General features: G+C 37.7%; 2 protein-coding genes and 1 pseudogene across 3 annotated transcripts in view; 1 reads left to right on the top strand and 2 right to left on the bottom strand.

Moving 5' to 3' along the window:
- Window positions 1-516: 516 nt before the first annotated feature.
- LOC140947009 (uncharacterized) overlaps window positions 517-12,500 on the bottom strand; it is a 15,245-nt pseudogene continuing 3,261 nt past the window's right edge.
- Window positions 1,840-7,421, bottom strand: LOC140947006 (uncharacterized). Of its 2 annotated transcripts, none has more exons than XM_073396084.1 (4): window positions 6,479-7,421; window positions 5,424-5,688; window positions 4,759-4,871; window positions 1,840-4,067 (listed from the first exon to the last, which is right to left on the bottom strand). In XM_073396084.1, the coding sequence occupies exons 1-4, from the start codon at window positions 7,419-7,421 to the stop codon at window positions 2,461-2,463; spliced, it is 2,928 nt and encodes a 975-aa protein (XP_073252185.1). In that variant the 3' UTR covers window positions 1,840-2,460. The 2 variants fall into 2 exon arrangements, with proteins under 2 accessions (XP_073252185.1, XP_073252186.1); XM_073396085.1 differs by having other exon boundaries at window positions 1,840-4,010.
- LOC140947007 (uncharacterized) overlaps window positions 7,546-12,500 on the top strand; it is a 5,147-nt gene continuing 192 nt past the window's right edge. The window contains exons 1-6 of the mRNA XM_073396086.1: window positions 7,546-7,662; window positions 9,127-9,298; window positions 9,540-9,695; window positions 10,148-11,035; window positions 11,508-11,563; window positions 12,238-12,436. Of these exons, the coding sequence (XP_073252187.1) occupies window positions 7,660-7,662; window positions 9,127-9,298; window positions 9,540-9,695; window positions 10,148-11,035; window positions 11,508-11,563; window positions 12,238-12,436 (1,474 nt within the window). The 5' untranslated portion in view covers window positions 7,546-7,659. The remainder of the gene's footprint in view (window positions 7,663-9,126; window positions 9,299-9,539; window positions 9,696-10,147; window positions 11,036-11,507; window positions 11,564-12,237; window positions 12,437-12,500) is intronic.

The following is a 12,500-nucleotide window of genomic DNA, read 5'->3' as shown; positions in this document are numbered from 1 at the left end:
CTGTTTCCAAATATTATTGTTACCCTTAAAGCTGTTTTTCAACAGAGTCACAGTCAGAGTCATAATCAGAAGTGTGAAAACAGCGATCTAATTCCACTTATGACTCCATCACTTACCAACTAGTGAAAACCCAATTGCAAGCAGAGGCAGAATAATTATTAAACTCATCACAATGCCTTTGAATGGATTGTTTTTTCACCAGATCAAGTCTTACAAAATGTATGACTCTGATTATGACTCCAATTTTTGATTGTCACTGAGTCATAAGTGCTCTTACACGCCTATAAAAGTTTTTAAAAACTAAAGTTAAAAATACATTAATCATAAAAAGTTTATTTATAATGGTTCAAAAAGTGGAATCCTTTTCCAGAAATGAAATTTAGCCACAAAATAGAAACATAGTCTTCGTTCAAAGGAGACTTTTCAATTACTCTGTTTAAATTCTTTTTTAAAAAATTTCAAATTATGTCATAGTGTAACTCATTGCAGAGTCCAACATTTAACAGATTAAAAATATTAACAGTGTAGTTTGCGTGGAAGAGGACAAACTACTAACACATGCTCCCGTTGAATGACACCAAATACTGGCACAAACCTTCCATGTACTCTCTTAACAGGAATGAAAGTAGCCTCACCTTCCAATTTAAAGAGATCCTTGCACCACACCTCCACTGGAGCACCTAAGGAGTACCGTGAAGGATGTGATTGAAACCAGCGCACAAAAGCAAGTATGCATGGAACAGGCTGTCCATTGACTTGGATTGTCTGTTCCATGAAAAACTGAATGATTCCAGGCCTAAGATCACTTCCACTGGTGTCAATTTTTCCTCCAAGAGCACGCCACCTTGCAAGAATATATGATGATCTGTCTCCTCGTGACAGGCTTGAACCATATTTATCTCCAGAAAATGTGCACAATGCAAATCTCTTGAAATGGCCAGTAATGGATTCTTCATCCACATCATCAAAAATGCTAATGTAGCACTTCTTTAAATATGGGAGGAACTCGTCGCCCAAGCAATCTCTGTGATGAGGCCCACAACAAACATATGAAGAATCTTCGGCAGACCAAGTAACATCTTTGCGGACATTTCCAATAGAAAGCATACTGGTCATGATTAAGTTTCTAGAATCAATGTTTTCTTTACTCAAAGAGTATTCTTGTAAGCTGCCTGTCTGTCTGGAAATAAGTCTGTCCATAATAGGTTTAAAATGTTCATGAAACTTGCTAGGCAATGGCAAGTCTTTTACAAATTGATTGGAAATAAACTTTCGCATAAGCTGTATTTCAACTGACTTCTGGTTACCCTTACCAAAATTAGAGCACTGATAGTATACTTTTTGTAGACAAATAGTATACACCGTATGTATTACATTGCCATGGTGTACATTTTTAGTATACATCAAATATACATCAAGCAAGATTTGGCTTAGCAAAAAAAAATGATGTATACTCTTTGTATACATCACTTGCATTTAAGTAGCAATGATGTATACAACAAGTATACCTCAGGACTTTAAAGCAGCAATGACGTATACAACAAGTATACCTCAAGGCCTTCAAACAGCACTGATGTGTACAATAAGTATACATCAGTGCTGCATTGATGCCAAGTTGTATAAAAAACATCTTCATTGATTAGGAAGTAAAGCTTTGATGTATACTTTTTGTATACTTTGTATAGCATAAACAGTTTATATATAACAACATATAAATATATAGTATATGTTGTAGTTCAACTTTTCCCTGGTTTAAATTTCACATACATTACCATGCCCAAACAAAAGAAAAATTAAATTAAAGCAGGAACAAAAGTAGAAAAACAACACATATGTTGATTGAATTGAAGGGTTACCAAAAATAATTTCAGTGAAACAAACTCTAGAATACTGTTTTACATGTACCTGATTAGAGAATCTCTGAGAAATTCCAAATGCTGATGAAAGGAATACGTTTGAACAACAAGAACTGGACAAACAAGACATATCTCTAATAGATCTGTAAAACTGCAGTAATTTAAAAATTATATATTTCGCTCTTTGCAACTCATCACTCACTGGCCAATGCTTATAAAATAATATTGTCCATTGTTCATGTAAGAATTAGCATTGTGAGAAATTCAGCAACAACATCAACATTTTTGGGACTGATATGTCATACACAATCTTCGTTAAGGGGTCAATGTCATGCAATTTCGAAAGATACACAACATTATTTTGCTATAATAAAAACATTAAAAGAAGCTAGTTTTAATAAAAAAAATTATGTTTACGTGCCCTGACAGGAAAAGATGGCAGCTTTTAATAAATGGCACACATTTTCTTTTCTCTCTCAAAAATTCACTTGAAACCTACCCATTCGTGTTGCAGGATCATAATTTTGCATGTTACATGTATCTGTGACGGTGCTCTGATGGTGCTACCATGCACTTACAGTTGCAAAAAAACCACTCAAACGCTTTAGTCTTTTTCGTACTGATTAGGAAACATTCCCACAAAGGGAGTATTGTCATTACCACAGTCAACAAAAAAGCATAATCGAATAATGTTGTCCACTGGAATTGCAGTGATACAATTATTGTCACTCCTGATGACTGGAACCAGGTGAGAAACAGCAGTACCAGTGTAGGGATCATTAGCAATTGCTAAAGTCTTGTTAGGTTTCAGAACTTTGACCAATGCATAAAACAGTGGCTTCCTACATTTACATGAGTTAGCACAAAATGAAGGGTTGGGGCAATGTAAATATATTTTGGAATAGAACAAAATCTGTCCAAATGAAGGTGGTGAATCCCCACTGTTGCCTTTAAATTCTATTGTAAAGTTGTTTCTCCTTGTCATGCTTTTGTATAACTTGGAGTGAATCAGTTGCTCTCCAATGAGTAATCTGAAAAACTGATACACTTCTTGAACTGGCCCAATTAGGGATTCGACTACAGCTCGCTCAACAGCAGTAAAGACATAATTTTGTAAGTTGCCCACGATGCTGCAGTTGCTGTTGCCTGGAAGTTTTTCCTTTTTGGAAGCAAGGGGACGCTTTCTTGAAAGGTGTTCATAAAGTTCTTGAGCCATAGATCCACTTTCGAGGAGAGGAACCAACTCAGGTATTCTCTGTTGCACACTGACAGCTGTCACAATCTGTTCTTCCACACTTTGTGTACCATGAAATAAGCTTCTTAATTCCCCATTGAAGTCTTCAAAGCAAAAACAAGAGTGAGTCCACAGTGGACCAAGATCTCTCACTCTTTCTGTCATGTGAAGTAAACAGTGCACATTAAAAGTTTCATAGCGGGCTGCATAAAGTTCCTTTATCCTGATACAGAAATGCTTTATTAAAGCAGAGGCCTTTACAATGTCATTCGGAGAGATAGAATCCTGGAGAAGAAGGTAAATGGCTTCCACAAGGTGAAGGTAGTGCTGAAAGTACTCTTCTGGAAGAATACCATACAGACATGGAACAGAGTAGAACAACAGGAAAGTCCTTAACTCAGATGCTTTGAGATGCCCAAAGTTTGCTATCAGGCTTCTGGGAAGGCGCGTGATGCAAGAAGGAGGACTAATCTTTAGGTACCTCTCTTCAATTTCTTTCATTCTTTTACAGACAGACCATGGCTCTGCTTTATATGTCTTGTCACTCCAAAGGGTAAGCAACATCTTAACCACGCCAAGTAATGTACTGTGCATATAGTCAATGGCTATTCCTCTAATGATGTCAAACTTTGGAATAAACATAAACCATGAATAGCCTTTAACCCCTTTAACACTACTTGGGATGCCCTTTTGAGCACTTTCCTTGGTAGCTTCAGCTGCAAACTTTAATGTCTGTTCATGTGTTCTTGGTTCCCCATGACCAGTTCTGAGATTTGCTTCATCAAATGGGTAAGCATGAGTGTGCCCTTTGCTACTTGTCTGCACAGTTTTGCCAGGGCTCAGGCAGTATGGGCAACCATAAAAGGCATTGAATTGACAAAACTCTTGGAAAAGGCACTTTGCTGGGGCATCAAATGTCCCTAAGAGTAAAATACAGCGAAGCAACATGTTCTTGCCATTCAGCTTTACATCAATCCCTATAAAAAAGGAGCAAAAAAATCCTGACTATTCAGATGTTGACCCATAGGGTAGAAATGAGGGCAGCAGAATTTCTATAGACTTCAAAGTTAATTGATAACAGATAACACATCAAAGCATTTTGAAATTCATACATACATGTAGCTGCTAAATAATGATTGAAAATAATTTTCAATAATTTAAAGCACACATTTGTATCTACATGTATTATGCCAAATCTCCTTTAGTCAGAGTTGTAAGTTAAACCTGTGTATAACGGTCACCCTTGGGAAATGGCCAAGTGGCCGTTATATACAGGTTCTCTTTAAACTCTACTGGAAGTTAATGAATAGCATCTAAGTCTAAAGGGTGACTGCATCCGTTACGCACACTAACAGGTGACCACTATATACAGGTCACCTTTACAGAAAATATAAAGCAAAGTTTTAGGGAAGTTGTCCGGTGAGTCACTCTATAGTGACTCAATTTCCTTTGTCCCCCTTTGTAAATTATATATAGTTCGGGGAGTAATAATTATGTCAAACAGCAACAGTTGTACAATGTATTTATTATGAACATTCTGAACTAATAGTATACTAGAGAGTAGCTGTGACTACAGTGTGCATATATGTACATTAGAATGTAGCAGATAAATGCATGCTTTAAGGTAATACAAAAAATGGGGACTGATTTTAAAAACATAAACCTTACCTTTGAAGAATAAATCATTTAGTGAGTTTGCGAATGGCTGCATAAATGTTTGGAAATGTGGCTTGGAGACACCGAACCAAAGCCCAGCAAACATGCGGTACTTTCTCTGCTGCCTGTAGGGACAGAAAATAAAGGGAAAGAATGAAGTTTTTTAACAAAAAAAAAATGTGAATATGTTTTTTTAATGAGAAAAAAAGCAAAAGCGGTCCATTTCAAGATAGGTCAGTTACCAAGCAAAGAATGAGTTACAAACAATTCTTACTAGTTAGCAATTCTGCAAATTATCAGTGCTCATTATGATGTGTTGCAGTTAGATTAAGTGATACTCTTCTCTCACAATTTCTTTTCTCTTATTGGTTATTAACTGTGGAATTTTCTCTTTGGTAGTGGCATCATGAAGGCAAGTAGATGCTTAAACTGTGTACTTCAGTTCCACAATTAATTTATTTACATGACTATACTTTACAACCATTGTTATTTTGGTTACTTTGGTTTGACATTCTTTAATCAATACTTCAAAAAAAAAAAGAGAAATTATATATTATTTAGCAATACTATAGAAATGAAATACTCGGCTGGGGGGGGGGGGAGGAGGTTTGAAGCTGTTTAAAACGCTTACAGCACATGTTTAATCAAGGGTAAAAATTCAAGCTTTTATTACATACCTGCAATTTGGAGGCAATTCGTTGACAATAAAATAAACCGGCCATATGGAAAATTTTGAAGACCTAAAAATTGCAACTCCATCCGTGTTTATTTGCAGGGACAAATGGATCTGTGTCTTTTTGTCCTGTGTGGATGAACCCCTAAAAAATCCGTCCTCCCCAAAGTGCTTCTTATACAGTTGTCCATCAAAGATATCTTCAATGGCATCTGAGTTTTGTTTTTGTCTTGTGACACGATACTGCAGAAAATCAGGTACTTCTGGCCCTAAGAAACAAAACAAATATTTGAAAACAATACATAAGAGTGAGAAAATAAATTTCACACAGAGGTTCTGTTTGACTGAGGCAAATGATAATATTTCCTGAATACATGTACATGTAACAAGACTGCAAAAAATCTTTTTCATTTAAATCTTGGAATTTTTCCTATTATTGATCACGAACTGCTAATGTTAACTGTCAATGCATTAACAAGTGATAACAACCAGTTACATATGTAACATTGTTTCAGTTTGATGAATGGTTAAAATACATGTATTGAGTGAATGCTTTAAGGCCTCTACAGACTAGATATTTAGTTGTCAAAAACGTTTTTTTTTTTTTTGCGACAATGACAATGTTTAAGTTGTCAACAACAGCAAAATTTAGCATTTAGTTGTCAACAACCCGTCTTACACACTGCGTTTTTTTGTTGTTGATAACATTTAGTTGTCGAAAACAAAACGTTGTCGACAACTAAATTTCTAGTCAGTGGAGGCCCTTACAGTCACTTCATTCCATCAAAAGAGCCTGGGAAAACATGAAGTACAAAGAAAAGAAAAAGTGCACGATTCTTACACCGAGGTAAACCCAAAAGAACGAGAAATCCTTTGATGTGGGGCATTATTTAGTGACAGGGGATACTTAACATGGTAGTGGATAAAGATAATGAGAAATTCTTTGTTATTTAGTATCATTTAGTAACAGGTGGGACATCTACTTAGAACGAACTGACTTGGAAGGAAGTGACCTGATACCAAAGGAATGATCTATACCTTAGCAGATAATCTACTTACTTGACAGCAATGACTGAAGCTGTGTGACTAAGGGTAGGACAATGAAGTAGGCCAGTGCACCTTTTTTGGAAAAATCTACCAGACAATACTTGTTAGAACAGCAGGAGGTCTTTGTAAGCCCAATGTACTCAAAACAGCAACAACAATAATAGTGGTACTCGATAGGCTTCTTAAGCTTTCGAAAGAATCGGTTGAGAACAGCTGTCGATTTAGCAAAGCAGTTGGGTACAACAAGATGAATGTTAATTAACGTCAAAAGGTCAGCCAAAGCCAGTCCGCTCAAATTATGCCTTATGGCGAAGCTAATAATCAGCAGCAAGCTAACTGAAAAAGTAACGGGGGACCCCTCGTATAAAGGGGTGTCTTGTGATAAGGATAGCTCAGTAATTTTCACGTAGTCATCTTGAGTGCTGCTTTCATTCCTATCTTCCGCTTCCGAAAGTTCATCCACGTCATTATCTTGCTCGTTCAAATCCTCATGAAACTCGCTAGATCCGTACGTTGTATCAAGCGCTGGATCTTCAGGAAAAACTTGCGAAATTTCATCACAGCTGTCTTGCTCAACTGCCGTGTTGTTCAGGAGCCCCTTTAACATTTCATCAGCGATGGAGTCTCTAGTTGGGCGGCCTTCTCTGTCATTTTCTACCTCAGCTGGCCGACCATCTTCTTTCAACAAATCAACATTATTACGGTCTTCCAGAGAGTATTCTTCGATCCCCTGAGATGCATATGAGTAGTCCAGGAACTCTGACTCAAAATGTTCAACAGTGTCGCTACAAGATACCGCATTCGTTTCTCTATCATAAGTTTTAGCTAGTTTCTGGCGATACTCTGACGTTCTGGGAACTTTCAACGACGGATGTGACAGATAAGACAGGTAAGTACCTCTTCTTTTTTCACAACTTCTAGAGTTACGTGTTTCTTTTGCATTTCCAGTCGCCATGTTGTGTTCGTATAAAAGCCGATCGACCCAGGCAGATATTACGCATGCTCAATACGTCGGCGTCTGTTTGTTTTCCTTTTGGCGGGATTTTTTGCGGCACGTTTGTCGGTGTATGTGTTAGATCTTGGCGCGAAACTTCAGTAGCTGTGAAACGTGAATTGCTTGGTTCATCAGACTCTTTTTCGACTGAACGTTTATTGTCGCTTCCCCTTTTTCGGGCAATCCAGTATCCAGGAAAATGGTGAGTACATTAAACTGTATAAAAAAACCTGAAAAACCCTAATCAGGTCACGTTTTAGTTCGTTTTTTAATAGCAATTATGGTGATAGGTAAGCTCAACGGTTCTACTTAAATCGGTGAGAAAAAATGGTAAAAGTTTACCTTCTTCATTCAGGTCGAATGCAGCGTTCAAGCCAGGGAATTGTTCTCTTAGAACTTCTTTGATACATTCGCAGCGTAAAATTCATTTTATCTTTGTGTCTGCGAACTGGAACTGATACAACTCGATCGGGCTCAGCTAGTGCATTTCAAATAAGAACGCGACAATAAATGCTCATCCTCGGTGTAAAAACCTGTAAAGTTTTTCTTTGTTTTCTAGCTATTGTTTTCCTTGGCTCTATTGTGTTGACTTCTCAGTGGCTCCTTTGTATTCATTGTTTTACGTCACTCGTGAGTTTCACAGGTTTTTACACCGAGGTAAACCCCAATAAATACTTAAGCTTATAAGCTTCCAGTGTAAAAGACTTGAGAAATTATTAATTTTCAGTAGTCATTTTTAATTCTAAAAGAGCGTCCTGTAGTTAAGGATATTTAAAGGGAAAAATACTAACAGAGGACGAACTGAAACGTTTTAGACTTTTTACTGGCTTTCTCGCAGTCGACCGGCTTGTCACAAGTCGATCACGACCCGATATGACTTTCACAGCATCGGGAGTAGAAGCGTGATCATTTGAATCTTGACATCCATGGTTCCTGTCGTTTTCTTTTAACCTCAGTGATTTATAATTTCTGCAAATATGTTCTTCCACGTTCATGACTCGCATTTCAATTTTGTCATTGATTTCAGTCTTTTTATGAAAAGGCTTTGATATATTCACCACTGGTCACCAACAGAAACTATAAGTAACGCCTGATTGAACAACCGCTCATGTGTTTCTGTCACCGATTAATAACTAACTTTCTTTAGTATAACTAACTCACAACTTTTTTACTACTTGTTAATCGTTCTCGGCGAGGGCAAAATTGATATTGCGAACGTTAACCAAAATATATACCCTTATATATCCCTGACGATTGCGTCGAAGTAGTACAGTTCCTTGAAATAATGACTTTGGTGAGTGTTCTAAAATTTTTGTGCCCCCTTTAAAACATGTTTGAAATTAACAAGCATCAACGCTGTATTACCTTGACTGCCGGCATGGGTAACAGGGACTGTGAACGGAGACCGGGCCGCCATTTCTTGTATTTCTTGGATCAAAAGTAACTAACCGGGAAGGTAGTTTCCCATACATGTGCACATATTCCTGTGAGCTTCAGGCTCAGGTTTTTGTTATTCATGATTCCAAACAAAAAAATGGGACCCACGACTGGTGTCTCAGATTACCAAAACTATTAAATGTGTGTGCTTTTCTCTGACATCGAAAGAGCAAATTTGTTTACATTGTGCTAGAATACTTTCATAACTTTTTTTAACTACCCCTTGTAGGTGAAACCAAATGGCTTTGCAGTAGTTGAATGGAATCGACCAAATGGAAGAAGTGAATTGGAAGCGATTATTGTGAAGAAGTTAGCTGTCAAGGAAAGTGTAAGAGCTGGGGCCATTGCTGAAATGCAATATGATGGAGAAATTTGGAGGGGAAAAATTCTCTCTCTCCATGGTAAGACTAATAGTTCAAGTGATTTAAGCTGTCATGAGCATGTACTTGTGCATCTGTCAGAACTCTGGACCACATAAGAAAAAAAACTTACTGATAATGATAATAAATATACATTTACAGTTGTAAAGTGATGACTGTTATTTTGCCTCTGCATGAATGACTGCTAAGAGGGGTAAAGAAATCGTTCTTTCTCACACAAAAAAGAGTCCTAACCCTTTTTTTATTAACTGGCCTTTTTCAGACAGTATGAGTGATGCTAGAAGTGTTTTAGACAAGGAGCTTGGAAATTCTGGAACAGAAGAAAACAGTTCAAACTGTGAACAGAATTCATCCCCCAGTAAGAAGCAGAGAAAGAGAACAAAGAATAAACGACTTGATGGATATGAAACCAGTCAAGGTACAGTAAGCTGTTATTTGACACTAACAGCATATAATGGTTTAAAGTCACCGCGAAAAGGGAACTACATGTAAGTGTTATAAAAAACTAGTCACTGAGGACATTATTGAAGGTGGTTGCTCCTTGTTCCCTTAAATTTCAATTTACAGAGGTAGATAATAAAATAATAATTATCAAAGTTCTAAAAACATTTAACCTGTATAACCGCCCTGTATATAGCGGTCACCCTGTGTATTACGGTCACCGGACAGGTTCCCAAATATTAATTTAGCCGTATATTGTCTGTGTAGTGGACCTGTATAATGGTTACCTGGCCATTTCCCAAGGGTGACTGTCATAAACAGGCTTGGCTGTATTTTGTTACAGCTACTACAAATTCATTGTTTTTGGGAGACTCAATTATTCAGACCTTTTTCTTATACATTATTATTTTATCCTGTTATTTCTTAAAGATGATGAACCTTCCAAAAAAAAACCCAAGACCTCTGAGGGCAGAAAGAAAGCTGGAGGAAGCAAAGAAAATGACAGTGAAAGTCAAAATAGGAAGAAAAATGCCCGAAAAGATCATGATGATGCAGCAGAAAAGGAGCGAAAGCGAATTGAAAAGGAGCAGGCAAATAAGCAAAGAGAAAAGGAACGGCAGGCCCTTACTGAGCGAAATAACATGTTGCTAGAAAGGATGACTGCTTTGGTGAGTAATCAAAGTGCAGAAGATCCCTTTGATTCCGATGTTGTCTCAGAGTGTGTGGATCTCACAACTTCATCAACACCACCATCAAATCCTGTTCATCGTCTTCAGAACACAGTAAATGAGTTACGGAGTGCCACACCAGAAAGAGTGTTGTCAATCTCACAGCTTCAAAAGACACTGGACATGCTGCAGGGCAATTCAGAGGACCCACCAACCACACCATCTATTTGTCAGACAGCAATTCCATCACTGCAGAGAACCTCTCTGACCACACTGCAGGATGTGTGGGAAGAACCAGTATCCACAACACCAGTTCAGCAGATGCCAAATTCCACCACACCAGTGTCAAGATCTCCTCTGACAACTCTGCGTGGCAGATTAACAGAAGTGCCACTGTCAATACCAAATCAACAGAAAGAAGCCACCATTTCAGGAGCACAAAGAACCCCACTGACAAACACACCCAGAAATTTTCCAAACAGAAGACAAGACTTAGTAGCCAGACCAACTGTGGGTGGTAAATGCCCCAGACGAGTTCTACCACAGCCACTCTCAAGTTCAGATGAAGAAGAGTATTGTCCATCATGCGTAACACGCAAAAAGAGAGTGAGGGAACTTGAAGATCAATTAAAGAGCTTGCAAGGTCAAGGTATGTATGAGGAAGTTTATGTGATAATCCCTGAAAATTAAAGAATGAGAGTTAAAAGAAAACAAGCAGTCTTGTTGTGAATAAAAGAAATAAGGGGTATTAGAAAAAGGGATGCACATAATCCAGTTAGTCTGCTTGGGGGCACCCTGTTTTGGTGGTGGATCGATCGATCCACTGTCTGGTCTTTGTCCACTAATTACAGTAAACACCTGCATATAAGAACCTACTTTTTTGAAGTCTGGCAAAATAGGTTCATGTATTTTGGGGTACGTATTGCCAATTTAGGCTAAGTAGGTTCTTAATTTTTATGAAGGAGATAATTGATCATTGAGTACCAGAAAAATAAATGAACTCGGTTAAATATGCAGTATTTATTCGTAACTATTATAACCTAACAAAACTATATAATTACATGCAAGGTGAACTTTCGATCTTGTTAATAACTATAGTCATTCCTATCATTATTTTTAAGTTTCTGATCCTCCAAGACCTGGAAAGATCAGTCCCATTCTAGCAGAACGCTTTAAGGTAAGCACTTCATTCACCATTTTAATCACAGAATGTGCATGCTATTGTAGACAAATCAGTGTAAAGTTTTTGTGCAAATCATGTAGTCGTCAATGGCTAATTTGATGTTTGCAAGAGGTTCGACCCTACTAGACCTAGTCAGGCTTACAGTTTAACCCATTTGCTCCCAGATAATATGCAGCAGAAAACCACTCTTTCGAGCCATTTAAGACCTTTTCTGGTTCTTACCAGGCTGAAAAGGATCTACAATGTAGATGTGAACTACCCGAAAGACATACTAACAATTCAAGTACAATGCTGATAGTTTCTGATGCTAAATTTTAGCATTGAAGTTCAGGCATCAGGTAAAAAAGTTCACTGCCTCCACGACTGTTTTTTTCACTTTCCCTCGTCCTCACCTCTTGCTTTCCTTGCCCTTTTTTTCTTTTACTTTTGTGGGGCATTTCCTTGGGCTAGTCCCTGCAAGCCACAACTTGCCCAAAGGGTAAACTGTAAGCTGACTTTCTTTACACGCCCTTGTTATGTGTCAAAGTTGTCAATGTCTTTTGAGCATTTGAAATGTGACATGCGGCAGAACATGTGGAATTATTATACAGGCTGTTCAGGTGTGTATGTCTATATAAAATTGCTATCATAAAAATAACATGGCTGTTTTTTCTTCTTAATTCCAACAGATGGTAGAGTTGACTCCTGGTTCTCAAGTTTTTGTGTACCAGAACCATATTCACCAAGCAATGGCCAGAGCGTCGTATAAGTCAGCGGCATCGTTTTTGTTAAACTGTTTTTACACAAACGACGAGCTGGTGGGGATGAACCTGACTGGAGCAAATGGAAAGAAATGCCCAGACAAGGAGATACTTCAAAGCATTATAGGTATGTGTGCAATAACATGATGACTATGTAAATTAATAGTCTCTCAGAAACTGCTTTTTTTTAA

The sequence above is a fragment of the Porites lutea genome, chromosome 8 (genome assembly GCF_958299795.1).
Source record: "Porites lutea chromosome 8, jaPorLute2.1, whole genome shotgun sequence".
Classification (NCBI taxonomy): Eukaryota; Metazoa; Cnidaria; class Anthozoa; order Scleractinia; family Poritidae; genus Porites; species Porites lutea.
Note: the sequence above shows the minus strand (reverse complement) of the source record. Positions and strands in the feature narration are given on the sequence as shown.

Coding starts and splice junctions, on each gene's coding strand:
- LOC140947006 (XM_073396084.1), bottom strand. CDS start 7,421: ATGGCGACTGGAAATGCAAAAGAAACACGTAACTCTAGAAGTTGTGAA. Junction 5,689..6,478: donor GCTTCAGTCATTGCTGTCAA/GTAAGTAGATTA, acceptor TTTGTTTCTTAG/GGCCAGAAGTACCTGATTTT. Junction 4,068..4,758: donor AAATGATTTATTCTTCAAAG/GTAAGGTTTATG, acceptor CCTTTTTTATAG/GGATTGATGTAAAGCTGAAT.